The following is a 19805-nucleotide window of genomic DNA, read 5'->3' as shown; positions in this document are numbered from 1 at the left end:
CAATCCTCTCTAAGCCTTCATCTTCTCAATTGAAAAATGAAAAAAACAATACCTAATTTATAAATTTGAAATATTAGGTAAAAAATAACAGTATGGTGATTCATACATAGTAAGTATTTAATATTAGGTATTATTATTATTATTATTATTATTATTAAGGATTATTCTTTTTTTTTTAATTTTTTTTTTAATTTATGATAGTCACAGAGAGAGAGAGAGAGAGAGGCAGAGACACAGGCGGAGGGAGAAGCAGGCTCCATGCACCGGGAGCCTGATGTGGGATTCGATCCCGGGTCTCCAGGATCGTGCCCTGGGCCAAAGGCAGGCGCCAAACCGCTGTGCCACCCAGGGATCCCCTATTAAGGATTATTCTTATGCAAAAAATTTCTCATGCCCAGCAAAGAAATCAACATTTATTTACATAAAATGCTTATATTCTTCAAATCCATATTAAGAAAAATAGCTCAGCCTCTTTTCCTGTCAAACCTAACATGCTGTCACTCAGAGCCAACCAGCTCAGACTTCAGGATAAATGACCAAGCACAATGAAAAAGACAAATGCTCTTTCTTAAGATGTGCCAGCATTCCCGTCAGATGTTTAGCTGAAAAAAATGATGCTTTAAAATTAACACAGGTATTAAAATTAATGCAGGTTCTGGTAATTGTGGCAGGAAATGAGAAGTCACAAAAGCTAAGCCTTCTCAAGACTTCTTGACTATTACCTGTCAGCCACTCCAAACCTGAGGTACATTTTACTATTGAGAAAAGAAGGCTGTTGGTGTAACAGGTGCCCAGTCCTTAGAGGACCCTGCGGACTTGTTTCTCTTACAGGCTGAATGGACAGTGAAGGGGAGGTTATGATACTGTGTCTATGGGGCTATAATTAGGAAAGAAGAAGCTACTACCCACACTAGTTGTTTGAAAAAGACTGAAAAAAATCTGTGGGATTCCAACCTCAAAATCAAATTACAAAAATCATCTACTCTTTTTATTAACTTTGTCTTCTGCTCCATTTCTGATGATTGACTTGTAACTACTTTTCTTCTGATTATAAAAGTAATATGTACTTATTATAAACAATTTCAAAAATACAGAAAAGGATGAAATAAAAGCATTAAATGTATTTATCTCACTACCCAATGGTAATCATACTTTTATTCATTTTTTTGTCCATTTTCCATGTTCATACATGTTCCGATGTGAACATAGACATGTATTAACAGATACAGATATTTTAACATAAATGAGATCATGTTCTACATATAACTATTTATTCCTTATTAAAGCCAACAATTGCTAATTCTATTTTTAAAGATTTTATTTATTTGAGAGAGAGAAAGAGCACGCTCCTATGTGTGAGCAGGGGGAGGAGCAGAGGGAAAGATATAAGGAGACTACATGCGGAGCTTGAAGCTGGGTGCAGGGCTTGATCCCAGGACCACAACCTGAGCTGAAATCAAGAGTCCTCAACCGACTGAGCCACCCAGGCGCCCCTATAATTGCTAATTCTAATCATGCTTAATCGGCTCCCTTTCTGTGCTTTTTCTTGTTTTACGTGATGAGGAATGTATATGTATAATTATCCACAGAGAGTTTTAATCTTTTCTAAGCAAAGGGCTATTAACATTTAACTAAGATATCAGACTGTTATTTGTGAAGAGTTTAAATACTGAATTCTTTTTCTTTTTCTCTTAAGTAAACTCTATGCCCAACACGGGGCTGAAACTCAGGATCCAGAGAGCAAAAATGGCATGCTCTATAAATTGAGCCAGCCAGGAGTCCTGAAATACCGAATTTTTCTTGGGTGAAATTTAACATCTGAAATTTGTTTTAAAATAGTTTTTGTTTGTTTGTTTGTTTGTTTGTTTGTTTGTTTTAAAGAAAAGGTGGGGTTGGATAAGTGAAAAAAGAACAAAATAAAAGATTCTGGTAAGTACTGAAGCTGGCTAAATAAACATAGGTTCATAATATTGTTTCCTTTATTTTTTAGTATGTTTGAAAATATCCCTAACAATTTTGAAAATAACTTTTTTGGAGAAGAGGCTCTCTGCTACAACCTTAACTTAGTAAGAGAATGCAAAGTTTTTATCTAAAAAATAAATTTAAAATGTCTATAATCAAGTCAAAGAATTTAAGAAAGCTTGTAACTAAGACATCTGAGGGACTATCAAGATACATTCATTAGCTGACTACTCATTCCATGGAAACAAACTGTAAGTGGCCATGGAAACACTAATTTTAAAGCATTATTAATTAGAGCTACTGCTTACCAAATCCAAAACCAGGAAAACATAAAACCACTGGGACTATCTTGAGAATTCTGGATAGAGATTTTATAATTTATAGTATCCCTGGTGATCCTGGAGCTAATCAAACATTTATTCCAAAAACCAGAAAGACTACTACTCTATGGAGATCCTTATTATTAATATAACTAATACTCTTCATGGAAACAGATAATTACATTTCTACAAAATCAAATTTCCACTGGTTACTTACATACAAAATTTGACCATTTCCTTTACTATATTAAAAAGAAAACCTGCAAGAGATGCATTGTCCTTAACTACGAGTAGAAATAAATTCTTATTAATTTCTTAACTAAGCCAAAAATTATAGTTAATAAACAGGTTCTTACAATTATAATTGCAGATACCAATGCTCTGTTTTCTCTCAGTCTTACCCCAAATACTAAAGAAATCAAAGGCAAAAACTTTAATTATACATAGCTTAAAAATAAAACATCTCCTAAATGCTAAGGATAAGATGCAGTTTGAAAAATAAAAAACAGTAGACTAAGAACAAAGGGTCTACGTTTTAGTCTTAGCACTCTGCCACTAATCAACTCTTTAAATGTTCCATCTGCAAAATTTATTTTCATTCACTCAATGAATTGGGTGGATTTATTGAATGCCTACAATGCATGAAATTTAATGAAAGATAAGATCCCTATCCACACTCCCCACTAATGGGGCACATGAGTGGCTCAGTCCGTTACGTGACTGACTCTTGAGTGATGACTCTTGATTTCGGCTCAGGTCATGATTTCAGTGCTGTAAGATCAAGCACTACATCAGGGTCTGTCCTCAGAGGGGGAGTTTGCTTGAGATTCTCTCTCTCTCCCTCTGCCTCTCCCCAGCTCTCTCTCTAACAAATAAATCTTAAAAAAAAAAAAATCCCGGTCCCCACTGAAAGGATGAAACACACAATTTTAACAAAGTAGGGTAGGCGGTACAGCAGGAAAAGTAGAGAACACTAAAGGCACGTGCCTGGTTGTAAAAACCTAGGTAGTACCCTGGATACCTCTCTTTACCCACTCATTGATCCAATCTGTCTGACTTGCCCTTCAAATGTCACCATACCTCCACCCCCACTACTCACAATCCCAGCCATCATCCTCTCCTTCTTGGTGCGTTGATCGCCTCTCTAACTGGGTAAACTCATTGTACCATGGCCCCTTTCCACTCAGCACCCACACTGTAGTCAGAACAAACTTTTGAAAATGTAAATTTGATCAAGTGCATCAGCTTCCCCCTCTTCCCATACCAAATCCTTTAATGACTTTCTATTGCCTTAGGAAGGCCTAGTAGGATCGCCTACTGGTTGTCATCTCCTTCTGCAACTTGTCCTCTCTGCTGCAACTGCACTGGTCTTCTTTCAATCCCTGAGGATGTCATGCCATTTTTACCACAATGCCTTTTTATGTACTATACTCCCTGCCCAGAATATAATCATTTCTCCTTTTCTCCTGGGTAAAAACTCCTACTTACCCTTTCATACTTAGTTCAAACGTTATTTCCTCAAGAAAGGTTTCCTTTATTAAACTACACCCTTTTCTAATTAAGCATCATAATGCTGTATACCTCCTCTTCCACATAACAGAGGTTCGTACAGACCTTCCTAAGAACCCAGAGGAATAGCAAACCTATCCTGGCAGGATCAGAGCTATCAGAAGTGCACTGATACATAAACTGATGCTCAAAGAAGAAATAAAAGCCTTGTGGATGAGAGAAGGCACAGAAGTCAGAAACTGGTCTACCCCTTCTCTTGTGACCTGAAGGAACTTAAACTGTAGAGAATACTGGAATTGCTCCCTGTATATTTGAACTAAATGACTAATACTATTCTCTTAAACTTAGCTTAACATAATGACTCAAAATTAGGTTAACAACATGTTCCTCACAACTGGTATTTATACAAAGAGAATATGGTATAAAATGGATATCTCTTGTTGGGATTTTAAAGAAATTATTTTATACAGATGACATTATTTTTCATTGTTTCCCCACTCCTTCTTAGTGTTGATAATGGAGAGAAACTGTACCATAACAAAAATTTTCACTGAACTTTATCTTGCTTGCAAAATAGCAAAAAAACCACTTAACTTAATGCATTGTAAAGGTTAAATTAGATAACTGGACATAAAATGTTTGGCCTATGGCAAATCACTGGACAAATATTAGTTCCTTCCACCCTTCTCTATTTCACTTTTAAAGAGGTGTTCTCTGAAAACATACCGATTGAAGTTAATATCTGGGTAGCTAGAATACTCAGATTTCATCTTAGCATTTCGCCGTGGAAATGTGCAGAAGAAAGCATTAGCTAAAAGACTGGCAATCTGTTCCTGTGACATTGTGATGGAATGATTCATCTTCTGTTTCAGGAGTGGTATTGGCTGAGAGAGGAAACAAAATATACAGACAAGAAGGGCAATAATTAGTTTAGCAATTTCAAAAGCAGAGGCAACAAATTGCATTTGCTAAATTAAGGCAGGAATAATTTCAGGCCACTCTTGAATCCTTAAATCAGCAGTACTGAAGTCAAGGGCAGTTCATCAAGGATGATTGGAAAAGTGTACTTGTTTGACAAACTGCAGATTTCTAATCAATAATAATGATAGTAAAGAGAACATAAACATTACTTATTAGGGGAAAACAAGATTGCTTTAGCAAGTAAGAAATAAAAACACATTATCCATGTAATGAAAAACTAAACAATAAAAGAGAAAAATGCATCACTGAGTTTAGCCATTACTACATATGCTAAATTTTATTCTCACTTATATTTAAGATTGCTGGATAGAGCAATTTTTCTATTAGTCCTAAATAAAATGACCTAAGGAAATTCAATAAATAAATCTTTTCCTTCTAATTCTGAACCAACCTTCACTTTGACAATTTCTTTGAGACCTAAATCTAATTTTATTACAGCAATTAATAGGACATGTATAGACAGACATATGTATAAACTGTAAGAAGACAGGCATTTCCCTACATCATCACTTTAAGCCAAGAAGATATAGGACATTTTTTCTTCAGATTTTTTATGATGGAAATGTCTTCTAGTTGTACCAAATCCAAATCCACTGACCTTTTCTTTTCAGGATAATCCACAGGACCTTATGTTCAGTGGGTTTTATTCTATTTTAAATGTTAAAACTACATGTTTTTAAAGACATGGTGGTAAAGCCAAAGACCAACTGCCAGTTTATAATATCAGTTGTAAAGTTTTAAAATGTTCCAACATAATATTTAAGATGCTTTTCCTTCTGCCTTTCAATAAGACCCAGAACTAGGAATCCTGGATATCTGCATTCATTTCAAACCAACTGTCCTGATCATATCTCACGAATCAACATCAAAAATGAAGCCTAGGAGAGGTAGGCAAGGCAAATCAAAACTGCAATGATGTAACAATTAACTTTTTTCTAAGTATCAGAAAATGTACATCAGTGCTAGAATAAGAGTGTGCTAGGAAAAAAAAAGGTTAAATTTGCAGTTTAACTGTTTCTCTTGGGAAAATACAAAGACAAACAGAGGAAATGGAAAGAATCACTACAGTATCCAAATGCTGTCCTTTTAGGCCTTAGCAATTACCATTCCTAAGAAAGACGGAACAGAGAGCTCATATTGATTTCCATTTTCCCATCCTATACATTTATTTACAACCCAGCAATAAGTTTAGAAAAGGTGACAATGGCAAACTGGTACTTAGTTTTAGTTAAAAATGAGCTTTTAACTACCATTTATCAAGTTATTCATAAAAATAACTTTAAAAATTAATGGGTGGCATTTTAGGCTTAATGAAAGATAAACACAAACATTTCTTAACCCCCAAATAACCAAATAGTAGGATTTTATTTTTATTTTTATTTTAATAAAAATACGATTTAAATAGAATAATTGATTTGTTTTCTTGGAGGAGAAATGTCTGAAAGCTCATACTTGGGGAAAACGATAAGATGTAAATCTTATCAAGTGTTCAGCTAGATAAAAGAAGAGACTGGTTTAACATGAACCAAGATCTTTCAAGAAGCTCATGTCCAAAATTCGTTTCCTTCCTTGAAGTTCCTTTTTATAAATCTAAATTTACCTTTTGGATTTGGACTAGAGAATGTTAATGTAATAAATTGTGAAGTAACCACATATACAATTTAATTTGCCAAAAATATCTTGATATCAAAGTGAAATATTAACTTTCACAGCAGAGATTTACTTTTCAGTAGAGTAGAGAAAACAGACTTAAGATGTTCTCCCCATTAATGGAAGAACAGAATTTTTTTGTTTTTAGCCAGGCCAAAATATAGAGGAGCCACAAGTCTGATTTTGTTCTACCAAGTGCCTTGTTATAGCTTATAAATTTAGATGTTTTTGAATATATATCTCATTACATAAAATACAGAAATGCTCTTGCCTAAGTGCAAGGGGAAGAGAAGATGGTTAAGTGATTCATGTCTAAAGGCTATATACTTATCAAGTATAAGTTCAATTATTAACTACACATTGAATTAAAAAACCATTTAATTAAGCACATGAAACTTGGGGACACAAAGACGATTTCCCTTCAAAAAGAATATACTATAGTAGGGGTAGATATATAAAGATAAATTACAAAATAATGTTCTAAGTGTGACTTGAGTGCTACAGGAGGGATTAACTTTGGCCAGGAGAGGTAGGGAAGGTTTTGCAGGGGGATGTAAAAGTTAAGCAGAACCTAAGATGTAGTGAGACATTTTACTAGGTAAGGAAAAAAGGAAAGAAAAAAGAGTGAACATGACACAGAAGCAAGCAAAAAAACTTCAAAAAAGACAACAAAGAAGAATATTAATATATATTTTCTGTGCCCAACAGAAAAGCTTATTTTGCACACAATGCATTAATGATGTGAAAATAAAGTTACATAAAATTAGAAATGCCACAGTAAAAAGCTAACAACTATGGCACATCAAAAAACATAGAGTGGTTCTCAACTGAAGATAGAATGGCCCTCAGGTATTTGGTCATGTTTTTAGATTGTCTCAATGATTATGCTTGTGGTTTGGGGGATACCCCAAAGACAAACTGCAGTGTCACACACTACAGTGTGTGAAAACTCTCACACGTTTGTACACTGTTCCACCTAAAATGTCCCTAGGGCCTCTGTGAGGCAAAAGCATCAACAGAATCTTGGCTAGCATCCATGCAGCAAGGGGGTTGGCTCTAGAAACAAAAGACAGGCAAATTCAAGCCACTGTTTTCAGAAACATAGGAAGAAAACTAAAAAGAACAAACCAATAGCCTTTTATGGTAATTTGAAAATATGTCCACTAATTCTTTGATATTTCCTCCTTTTTAGAGATTTATTTATTTTTATTGATTTTATTTTAGAGAGAGAGAGAGAGAGTGAGCATGCACAAAAGCAGGAAGGGCAGAGGGAGAGTGAGGGAGAATCTCAAGCAGACTCTGCACTGAGTGAGGAGCAGATGCAGGGCTTGATCTCACAACCCTGAGATCACAACCTGAGCTGAAACCAAGAGTCAGGTGCTCAACCAACTGTGCCACCCAGGCACCCGGGTATCTTCTCCTTTTAAGAGAGTCTAATTACCATCTCCTTGAGTGCAGGTTAGATTTAGTGACTAATTTGTAATCAACAGAAAGATAGCAGAAATGATGGTAGATGTCTTAAAAAACTAGGTCAAAAAAAGCATTGCCAATTTCTTGTTGTCTCCCTTAGGTGGCTTGTTCCCAGGAAGTTAGCAACCACATTGTGAGGACAACTCAATCAACCTATGAAGAGGGCTATCACAAGAAATTGAGGGCTTCTGCCAAAAGCCATGTGAGTAAATCAACTGAGAGGCAGCTCCTCCAGTCTCATTGAAACCTTGAGATGACTGCAGCCCTGACCAACACCCTGACTACAACCAGAAGAGAGATCCTGGGCCAGAACCACTCAGGAAAGCTGCTCCTAAATTCCTGACAGAGACTGTGAGATAATAAATGTTTGCTGCTTTAAGCCATGAAATTTTGAGGTAATTTCTTATGTAGCAATTAATTAATATACTCCCTCTAGAAAGAAATAATATCAGATTCTTTCATTTTTAAAAGCTAAAAAAGCACTATGAGCTCATTTGTTATATAACACATCACTGTGTGGGGAAAGGAGAGGGAGGTAGTAGGCCATTTTGAAGATAAAATATTCTAACTCCATTAGTGTGTTTTGGAATAATGGCTTTTTTAAGTTAGAGATTGTTTAAACAAAAACAGAATAGGAAGTCTCAGTAAGCAAACTTCAACAGTGTAAACTGAAGCTCAGAAATTGAATGCTGCATTTTTAATGTTCTTTTGCAGTATTCCCTCTAGCCTCTAACCTTTTCTTCAGTATAGCAAAATCCTTATTAAAAAAAAAAAAACTGTTTCTCATTTCTCTCTTCTTTCTCTTTGACCCTGGCCATTAGAGTTTAAAAGAAATTCAATTTGTGAATCTCAAGAAAGCTACTGAGGAAGAAGTTATTTCGACTAACCTGGGTGCAAATATTTGGCAGACACAGTGCAATTTTCACCATATCAGGCAAAATGGACTGATACAAATGTTGAGCTTCTGCTTCTTCAAGTACCTGAAAACCAGTAAAATATATTAGTGAATAATAACCAATGAATAAATGTTTGTAATGAAATTAAATTATATACCTGCTCTTCATAAAATCCCATAATATGTGAGACATTATCAGTCTCATCAAACACATATAAAAGTACACCAATACATGTACTTAAGGTGAACTCAAGTGAACTTAAAAATTCATTTTCAAACTTACCTGACTTACTTGAATACTCTGTGAAAACTAATTAATTATTTGGTATTCAAAATACCAAATATCTCTCATATATCACACTTCATAATTAAATAAAACATCTGCAAATAAAAAACAGCACATTCTGCCCTTGGTTACTGCTAGACCACTAGGGACTCTCTCAGAAACCTTCAAGAATCCATCCAGCTTCGATAGTCTAAAACGTAAAGAAATTGCCATAAAAGCCATACTAATTATTTCACAGCACAGTGTATTTTTCAAATCTAACCTATGGGTAGTAAACAACAAGGTTTCTGATGACCTTAGAATTTTTCTCTTCTAGGCACCCTAGGGAAGTTAAAACTACAATTCCCACATCATAATTTGAAGCACAACAAAGGCAACATTCATAGCCCATTTTTGTCTTTTATAATTTCCTACCTCTGCAGGCTTTAAAAATTACTTTAGGTCTTTTGATCTAATTTCTCTCTAAAAATAAGGGTATGTTTTTAAAAGTACTGAAAATGAAAACACTATTGATTTGGAAATTAACTCATTTGGAATTAACCCATTAACCATTTGGAAATTAATGTGTTAAGTCAGGATTAAATAAAGACATTTATCAACTTAAAATTACACTTGAACTAAAGGAGCTCTCACTTATAATCCAGTCTGATTCTGTCATTATTACAAAGAAAAGAAAACTGAGGCCAAGGAGGTTACCTGATTATCCTAGCTTGAGAAAGTCAATTAGCAACTAAATTAAAACTAGAACCCAAGTGTTCCCAACTCTACTACATTGCTCTCCCCACTTCTCATGGGATTAATGGGGATGCAGATGCTTCACAAACCAACAGACTTTCTTCGCTATAAACTAGAATAAAGGAATATTCACTTGTCTATCTGCAACTGCACAAAGTATGTGTGTAAATAGAAAAAGTAACGATTTACATCCATTCTGGTTTTGCAGGGAATTTCTAACACTAAGAACTGTCTTTATACCAATGCTCTAAAATCCAACCTACGTTTACCTCCCTCTTTAAACTGGAACAGTGGGAAAACTAACATTGAGAATGAACAGAAAGGTAACTCAGGGAGTCTGGGATTCAATCACAGATATATAGAAAACTATGTAAGTGAACAACACAAGACAAATATTAATTCTGGGGAAAACAAAAAAGTTGGCAAGAGTGGAAAAGCAATATCTTAGATATGTATAGTGTTTTTACTATTCTGCTTTAAAAAACAGAATATTGATCTTAACTGAAACAAATTTGATAACTATGGTGGGAAAATGGGAAGTAGAAATAAGGTTTTTAAAATTTTTTTTAAAAAAATTTATTTATGATAGTCAGAGAGAGAGAGAGAGAGAGAGAGAGAGAGGCAGAGACACAGGCAGAGGGAGAAGCAGGCTCCATGCACCGGGAGCCCGACGTGGGATTCAATCCCGGGTCTCCAGGATCGCGCCCTGGGCCAAAGGCAGGCGCCAAACCGCTGCACCACCCAGGGATCCCAAGAAATAAGGTTTATGTTAGTGGTGAAGGGGGAAGTGAACAATAGCTAAATTCTAATCCTCTATAATGGGAAGTTAACACATTAAAAAAAAAAGGTATAGGAAGTTAAAACTGGTATACTGTTTATCGTTCTATGCTATTTTTATTATATATACATTTGTGTAACTAACACCAAAATTAAGATACGAAACTATTTCACTATAATCTCTCTCCTGCTATCCATTTAGTTACACTCTCCTTCCTCCAAGCGTTCTTTTTTTTTTTTTTTTTTTTAATTTTTATTTATTTATGATAGTCACAGAGAGAGAGAGAGAGGCAGAGACACAGGCAGAGGGAGAAGGCAGGCTCCATGCACCGGGAACCTGATGTGGGATTCGATCCAGGGTCTCCAGGATCGCGCCCTGGGCCAAAGGCCAGCGCCAAACCGCTGCGCCACCCAGGGATCCCCCTCCAAGCGTTCCTAAGCTCTAGCAACCATGTATGTTTTCCATCTCTGTAATTTTGTCATGTTACATAAATGGAATCAAATAGTATATTTTACAATTGACTTTTCCATCCAGTTTTAATACGTTTAAGATCAACTCAAGTTGATACAAGTACCAATAGTTATCCCCTGTTATTGCTGAGTAGTCGTCCATGGTATGAATATACTATAGTTTGGGTTTTTTTTTTTTTAAAGATTTTATTTATTTATTCATGAGAGACAGAGCCAAAGACAGAGACACAGGCAGAGGGAGAAGCAGGCTCCAGGCAGGGAGCCTGACCCAGTCTCCAGGATCATGCCATGGGCCGAAGGTGGCACTAAACTACTGAGCCACCAGGGCTGCCCTAGTTTGTTTAACCATTACCTTACTGAGGGGCATTTTGTTTGATTCCAGTTTTGGGCCACCACAAATAAATCTGCCTTTTACTTTCAACCTGCCTATATCATTATGTCTGAAATGATTTCTTATAAACAAGCATCACTTTTTTATTCACTTTGTAAGTCTCTTTCAACTAGCAGATTTAGACCATTTACACTTAATCATGAATATGTTAGTGAATACTCATTTCATTTTTTATTTTCCATTTCTTTTATCAGTTATCTTTTTCCTTCCTTGTGGGTTATTTAAACATATTTTAGAATTCTAATTTTATTAATCTAAAATGTTTTTGAGTACATCTCTGAATAGATTTTATTGCCTGCTCTAGGCATTACATTATAGGTAAGTTACCACAGTTTACTGGTGTCAACAGCTTACCAGTTCCAGTAGAGAAATTTTACCTTTGTTCAAGACCCTTTACCCTATTTCATTTATAATCTAATTGTCTTCAATATTTCCCTACATATATTGAGAACCACAGTGTTATAATTATTGAAAAGCAGTTAAAGAGAAAATGTCAAACACAATTTAGAACACAATCTATTTTATTTACTACATTTCCTCTTTCTGTTGTTCTTTCTTCCTTCATGATGTTCCATCTTTTATCATTTCCTTTCTGTTTCAAGAAATTCTTTTAGACATTTTTTAGGATAGGTGTAATAATGACTGTCTCTTCCTTTTCCTTCACCTGGGAATCATGGTTTCCCCTTTATTTCTGAGGAATATTTTCATTGAATATAGAATTCTGGGTTGATAGTTCTTTCCCTTTAGTCTTTTGAAAATACTGTATCATTTCCTTTGGTCTCTATGCTTCCTGATGAGAAATTCACTATCATTCGAATTGTTTTTCTCCTACAGGCTATGCATCACTTCTCTCCTAATACTTTCAAAATGTTTTCTTTGCCTTCTAAAAAGTTTGACTCTATGCCTTGGCATGGATTTTTGGGATATATTCTGTTTGGGGTTCACTTCTCTTCTTCAAGCTATAGGTTTATGTCTTTTGTAAAATTTGGGAAAATTTCAGCTATTATTTCTATATTTCAGCTACTATTTCTTCTATATTTTTCAGCCCTGACCTCTTTCCCATTTCCCTCTAGTACTAAAATGATGTTAGATCTTTTGTTATAGCGCCAAAGCTCCTTCTGTTTTTTTTTTTTTTTTGCCAGTCTGTTTCCTTTGTGTTGTTCAAAATGAGTAATTCTTGTTCTTTTTTTTGAAGTTTACCATTTCTTTCTTCTGTCATCCCATTTCTTCACTGAGCTCATCCATTGCATTTCTTTAAAAATTTCAGTTATTGTATTTTTCAGTTCTAAACTTTCTATTTGGTTTTTCTTTATGGCTACTATTTCTTTGCTGGAACTATTTTTTCATTGTTTTAAGCCAGTTTGTAATTGTTCATTGAAGCCTTTTGTGATGGCTGCTTTAAATTTCTTGCCACATAATTCTAACATCTGTTTTAGGGTTGGGATCCACTGGTTGTCTTCTCATTTCAACTCAGAATTTCCTGATTCTTGGTGAGAAGTCATTTTTTTATTGAAATCTGGATATCTTGGGTATTATGCTATGAGATTCTGGATCTTATTTAAATCTTGTTTTAGGGACGCCTGGGTGGCTCAGCAGTTGAGCGTCTGCCTTTTGGCCCAGGGTGTGATCCCAGGATCTAGGATTGAGTCCCGCATCGGGCTCCTTGCAGGGAGCTGCTTCTCCCTCAGCCTGTGTCTCTCATGAATAAATAAATAAAATCTTTTTTTTAAATCTTGTTTTAAAGATTTTATTTATTTATTTGAGAGCTAGAGAGAGCAAGCAGGGGGGATGGGCAGAGAGAGAGGGAGAAGCAGACTTCCCAATGAGCAGGGAGCCGAATGCAGGATTCGATCCCAGGGCCCCGAGATCATGACCTGAGCTGAAGGCAGACACCCAAACAACTGAGCCACACAGGCGCCCCAAATCTTGTTTTAGCAGGACTTCTGTAACAGGGGAAGGCAAGAGCTGCATCATTACCGCCAATTTAGAGTAGAAACTCAAGTCCTCTATCTGTGAAGAGTGGGGGAGGCACCTTGTGCCCCTCGGGGGAGTGGCATGGGGACCATGAGAGTTTGAGCTTCCTTCTAGGACTTTATTGTATCTTTTCTAGGGCCCCACAAACCCTAGCTGGACAGTCTTTTCTCCACCTTTCAGATTTTTTTTATGTTTATATAGTGTCCAAGGTTTTTGGCTGCATTTAACAGGAGGGACAGGGAAAAATGTCTACCCAAACATTTTTAACCTAAAGACATTTAACCTTATGTGTCTAAATGGGCTGACAGCTTCTACTCCTTTGGGTACCTGTCCTTGTCTTTTAAAATTGACGTACAAGTAGTTGCTGCCATGCTTTGTTGACTGTCACAAGCTTTAAAATATCATTTATTTATCTGATAAAACATTACTGCACTGGACTTCTTCAAACTGTCAACACTTCAGAGCTATGTCTAAATGCTGCATTGGAAACACAAATGAGAACATAAAAAAAAAGTCATTTGAGAACATAACCAACCCAACTACAGTTTGAGATAGAATGCATAATTTAAAAAGCTACCATGATCTTAAGCCTGCTCACAGATTATTAGTATTTTTATGCGAGTGTTACCTTTTATAAATTATTATTAACCTATACAACGCAAGCCAAGATATAAGTAATAAAAGGTTTGCAAAATATAAACCATTTCTTTACTATAGAGCAAGAGCCTCAAACAATAGTAGACGTTTATTTATAATATATCATATATTCTGTTTATTTATAATAATGGCAATGATGATTATAAGGAAAATAAACATACGATGGTAAAAAGGAGAGCTTCATTAAATTTTCCACAAGCAAAGCCCTGCTTTCTATTGGACAGTCTGCATAGATAATTATATGTAGCAGGTGCTTCTGTGTTTATTGTATTTTTATTCTAGTCCCACAAATCCATCATGTGTATGTCTCATTTAGAACTGACACGGTGAGTTTCAAAACTATTATTATTATTATTTTTTGAGTTTCAAAATTATAATACTGTTTTGCTCTTCTCTTTAAATTATAAATCTGTTAATTTAACTGGCCAATAAACAAATATTTTGAGTATTTTTTTAATATTTTGAGTATTTATTATGTACCAGTCTCTTGCCAGGATGAAGACAGAACTGTAAACAATAACAGATATGATCGCTGACCTCAGGAGTCTCACAGCAGAAAGCCGTATGCTCTTTTTGTGACCTCCCTCAATAGGTCAGCCCTAACCCTGATGGATAATCATGGGTCATACTACAAGCTCACCACTGTGACTGAAGAAAGGCTTTCTTTCTTCCTTTAGCAGATAGAAACATGGACAAACTGTGAAGAAAGAGTAACTGATTTGCCAAATGTCAAAACATTATGAATGATTTAAATCTCTAGAAGCATGCAAATGAAGAGATGTTTACTCATTTCTTCTTTCTTAGAATACTTGACCAATTAAAACTAAATCTGTGAACTGTGCTCTAATACTATAGACATATTCATACATGACTAAGTACAGTGTCTGTCACACAGAAAGTATTAAATAATTACTGAACTTTGAGAGAATAAATGAAATCTGTAGCTGATAAAATCAGAAAACTACCATTATTTTATTAAAAGAGTAAGTTTCCATAGATCTACTTCTTCAAACAGTTCATAGCAAGCAACTTTTAAAAAGTGACCAGTCATGGGATGCCTGGGTGGTTCAGCGGTTTGGCACCTGCCTTCGGCCCAGGGCATAATCCTGGAGACCCAGGATCGAGTCCCAAGTCAGGTTTCCTGCATGGAGCCTGCTTCTCTCTCTCTGCCTCTCTCTCTCTCTGTGTCTCCATCTCTCTCTCTGTATCTCTCATGAATAAATAAATAAAATCTTTAGAAAAAAAAGTGACCAATCACAAATCAATGAATATGATCAACATCTAAGTCATTCCATTTTATATGTATTGGTCTGTGCTTCATTAGATCGCTATAAAAAACTTTGAAGTTACTAATAATCTCTTTTCATGAAAATTTTCAAAATAAACTTTATATACAAGGTCTAGACTATTAAATTTTATTAAATAATTTTTCCACAAAAAGTATATCACACCCCAAAAACCGAAGATGAAAAAACTCATAATCCTATGATTCTGAAATTAAAATAACTCAACTTTGTTATGTTAATTTTTTAACTAAATGGTATACTGTATTTTTCTGCGACTTTTTTTTTGCCAAAGAGAAAGCCATAGAAGTCTTTCCATATAATAGAATGATAAATCCTACACAGCAATCCATATTATATATATAGAATTCCCTATTGATAATTACTTTTCCCAACATTATATGAAACTTTCAAAACTACAACAAAGTTAAAATAACCATACAGTTAATACCCATATACTCAGTAGTTTCTATAATTAAATTACATTTCTATATTTACTTTTGTCACATATCTACCTGTCCATCAATCCATTTTCCAATGCATTTTGGAATAACTGAGGACATGAAATACACTCATCACTTCAGCCTGTATATCAATTAATATAGTTTAATATTTAATATTTATATATTTTTTCATTTAAGGTCAAGTTTAAATTCAATGAAATAAATTAATCTTAAGTGGTATACTTAAGTGGCATATTATCATCTAACAAATTTGTAACAAATGTATATAGCTGTATAACCTAGATCCTTCTCAAGATATAAGACATTATGAAAACCTTAAGTCTCTCATGCCCCTTCCCAGGAAACTCCTGCCTCCACACCTGAGGGACTACCATTATTCTAAATTTGTTCTATTACAGATTAGTTCTGCTTCTTGTAAAACTTTATGCATTGGAAACAAAGGACCTGCACTGCTTTATGTAAGGTGCTTTTTTTCCTTTTTAATGTAAGGTGCTTTTTATCTCAACACAATGTTTTTGAGACATATCTATGTTTAATTAGTGACTTTGTTTCTTTTTATTATTTTATTCCATTGTATGAATACATCACCATTTGTTTATTCATTCTCCTACTGATAGACAACTAGGTTGTTACAGGTTTTGGCTATTAGATTAAATATACTAAACATTCTTCTATAAATACAGGAGTTTTTTGTACACTTTCATTTTTTGTGGGTGTAGAAAGGAACAGAATTATTGTCTCAGGGTTGTGTGGGATTGAGTCCACTTTGCTGGGCAATAAGCCTACTGAAGATTTTCTCTCTCCCTATGGCCTTTCCCAGTCCCTCCCTCTCTAAAAAAACAAAAACAGAATTAATTAATTAAAAAACAAAAACAGAATTAATTAATTAATAATAGAGTACATAAATGTTTAGTTTTCTTTTTTTTTAATGTTTAGTTTTCTAAAGAACTCCCAGACCCCTCCCCAATATAGTAGTACCATTGTACACTTCCAAAAACAAAGTATGCAAGTTCCACTTGCTCCATATCTCTACCTACACTTGGTCATATTAGCCTCAGCCTTTCCAGTGTTTGTGTACTAATATCTCATTCCAATTTTATTTTATTTTTTTTTGAAAGATTGTATTTATTCATTAATGAGAGGCACACAGAGAGAGGCAGAGACATAGGCAGACGGAGAAGCAGGTTCCCTGCAGAGAGCCCTATGTGGAACTCGATCCCAGGACCCTGAGCCAAAGGCAGATGCTTAACCAGTGAGCCACCCCAGCTTCCCTCATTCCAATTTTTTTTTTCCTCATTCCAATTTTAATTGGCATTTCCCCAATGACAAATGATATTGAGCACTTTTTAATGTGCTAATCGGTCATTTGTATGCCTTTCTTTGTGATGTCTTATAAATCTTTTGCTCAATTTTTAATACTGTTTAATTTTGAATTGTAGTTATTTATATATTTTAAATACAAGTCCTTTGTTGGAAAAACTTTTTGCAAACATTTTCTCCCTATGTTTAGTTTGTCTACTCATTTTCTTAATGTCCTTAGATGACGAGTATTCATTAATTTTTTTTTTCTTTTATGGCTAATGCTTTCTGTGTCCTACGAAATTTTTGCCTATGTGACAAAGAGGCTTTCTTCTAGAAGCTTTATGTTTTAGCTTTTGTTTTTAGAATTTATTTTCTATGTATGCTGTGTAGAAAGAGCTGAAGTTCATTTTCCCCCCGTATGTACAACCAGTTCTTCAAGCACTATTTGTTAAAAGGATGTTTCTTTTCTGCATTAGACTGCTTTTGTTGAAAATCAAATGATCGTATAATCATGGATCTATTTCTGGGTTTTCTTGGTTTACCAATAATCAACTTGAATCTTTGTTTCATTTTGTTTTTATTGAAGTATAATTAACATACAATGTTATATTAGTTTCAGATGTATAATATAATGATTCAACAATTCTGTATATTACTCAGTGCTCATCACAATTTGATTCTTATGCCACTACTATACCATATTATTTTCCTTAGGCTGCTATAATGAAGTACCACAAACCACGTGGCTTAAAACAACAAAAATTTATTCTCACATAGTTGTGAAGGCTAAAAGTCTGAAACCAAGGTCCTTGGCAGGGTTATCCTCCCTCTGAAGGTTCTAGGGAAGAATCCCTCCATGTCTCTTCCTAGTTTTGGTACCTACTAGCAATCCTTGGAGTTCGTTGGCTTTTAGAAGCTTTCAACAAATAGTAGTTACTATTATAATGATATATATTTTACCCTCTGCCTTGTTTAACATTTTACTACAGTTAAATGACTATGGGACAAGACTTGGTTCACATTTCCCTGACATTCTTAATTGCTCCCTCCCTCTGTGACTCTATAGCATACGCACACACCTGTAGTACAGCACTTATTACAGCTTATTATAAGTACTTATTTACATGTTTGCTTCCTCTCCTCTAATCTGTGAAACAGGGATCCCTGGGTGGCGCAGCGGTTTGGCGCCTGCCTTTGGCCCAGGGCGCGATCCTGGAGACCCAGGATCGAATCCCACATCGGGCTCCCGGTGCATGGAGCCTGCTTCTCCCTCTGCCTGTGTCTCTGCCTCTCTCTCTCTCTCTCTCTCTCTCTCTGACTATCATAAATTTAAAAAAATAAGTAAATAAATAAATAATCTGTGAAACATTTCAACAGCAGGGATTATATCTCTTGTATCTTGTATTCTAGTATCAAGCATAGTATTTTGTACTCAGTATTATTTGCTGAATAAAGAGTTAGAGAAAATGAAAACATTACAATTTATCTTGAGAGTATCCCTAAAAAATAAAAAGCATAAAGACATCCAAAGAAACCACAGCTCAAAGGATAAAAGCAATTTCCCACACTCACACTTAGTGTAATAAATTAGGACTTGATGCGGGCGCTTTGCTTGTCAGGTTTTAGAGAATGCACTGGCCAAGAAACTGGAAGACTACAGTCAGAGGCATAGATCTGCATTTACTTTCCATATTAACAAAAAATTCCTGAATTCTTTATTTCCTTATTATTATTATAAGGATAATTGTAACTCTGTTTAACTTACAGAGTTATGAAGGCTCAGATGTAACTGTGTTTTATGAATTCTAAAGCCCCATATACAAATGCAAAGTAATAACAATAATAAAAATAATCTAATGGGCCAATAATTCACCACCTTTCTGGAGCCTCCCCCTTTCTTCACCCCCACATCAATTAACTGCCAAGTCCTACTGATTGATCCAGCAGGAACTTACATATTCATTACCTCCTCTTAATCACTGCTACAAAGCTACCCTGACTCAGCCCCTTATCCAATTTCCCCAAGAGTGCTACAGTAATCCAACTGCTGCCCTACTGCTAGCCCACCTTTAGTTTCCACACAAGTACATCCCAGTGTTTCCCTGCTCCACCTGAAAGCTTTCAATGGCTTTTCATTGCCTTTATGATACAGTACAACTGTTTGAACAAATAACTATCTGGCCTTAGATGCTTGTCTAGTCTTCTTTAGCACACATACACACCACCTTCTGTTCATTTTATATACTAGGCAACTCAGCAATTCACTCTTCTTTAGCACCTACCTGTGCTGCCACAGATAGAATTTGTGCTACACCTATCTTTCCTACTCAACTTTAAAACTCATGTAACCTTTTGATGTCTTGCTCAAACAACATGTTGCTTCAATGTCTACCTAAATTGATTTGTCAGCTAGAAGGTAACTGTCCCTTTTGCAATTTATCTCTACATTTTTTCACAAGACACTTAAGATTTCCTGCTTTATATTGTAATTATTTATGGATATGCCAACTAGTGCTTACTAGAAGTTCCTTTAAGACAGGATTTATGCCTAGAACAGTGATACTCATACATAACATTCTCAATAAAAATATCTGTTCAATTAACTGACATTTTCTATCACAGGTAATTTTACAAGGACATCCTCCACCTCCTCTCCTCTCTACTGCCTATGAGAATCT

General features: G+C 35.2%; 1 protein-coding gene across 5 annotated transcripts in view; it reads right to left on the bottom strand.

The window, feature by feature from the left end:
• Window positions 1-19805, bottom strand: part of PARG (poly(ADP-ribose) glycohydrolase) — a 117202-nt gene that overhangs the window by 59470 nt on the left and 37927 nt on the right. For all 5 annotated transcript variants that reach the window (XR_005985907.1, XM_041742540.1, XM_041742541.1 and 2 more), the window contains exons 8-9: window positions 8780-8872; window positions 4518-4675 (exon numbers count right to left, since the gene is read on the bottom strand). Coding sequence is in view for 4 of the 5 variants with exons in the window: in XM_041742540.1 (XP_041598474.1) it covers window positions 4518-4675; window positions 8780-8872 (251 nt within the window). In the remaining variant the exon portion in view is untranslated. The remainder of the gene's footprint in view (window positions 1-4517; window positions 4676-8779; window positions 8873-19805) is intronic.

This window comes from Vulpes lagopus, chromosome 2, assembly GCF_018345385.1.
Source record: "Vulpes lagopus strain Blue_001 chromosome 2, ASM1834538v1, whole genome shotgun sequence".
In the NCBI taxonomy this organism is placed as follows: Eukaryota; Metazoa; Chordata; class Mammalia; order Carnivora; family Canidae; genus Vulpes; species Vulpes lagopus.
The sequence above is the reverse complement of the archived record's forward strand: the minus strand, read 5'-3'. Positions and strand labels throughout refer to the sequence as shown.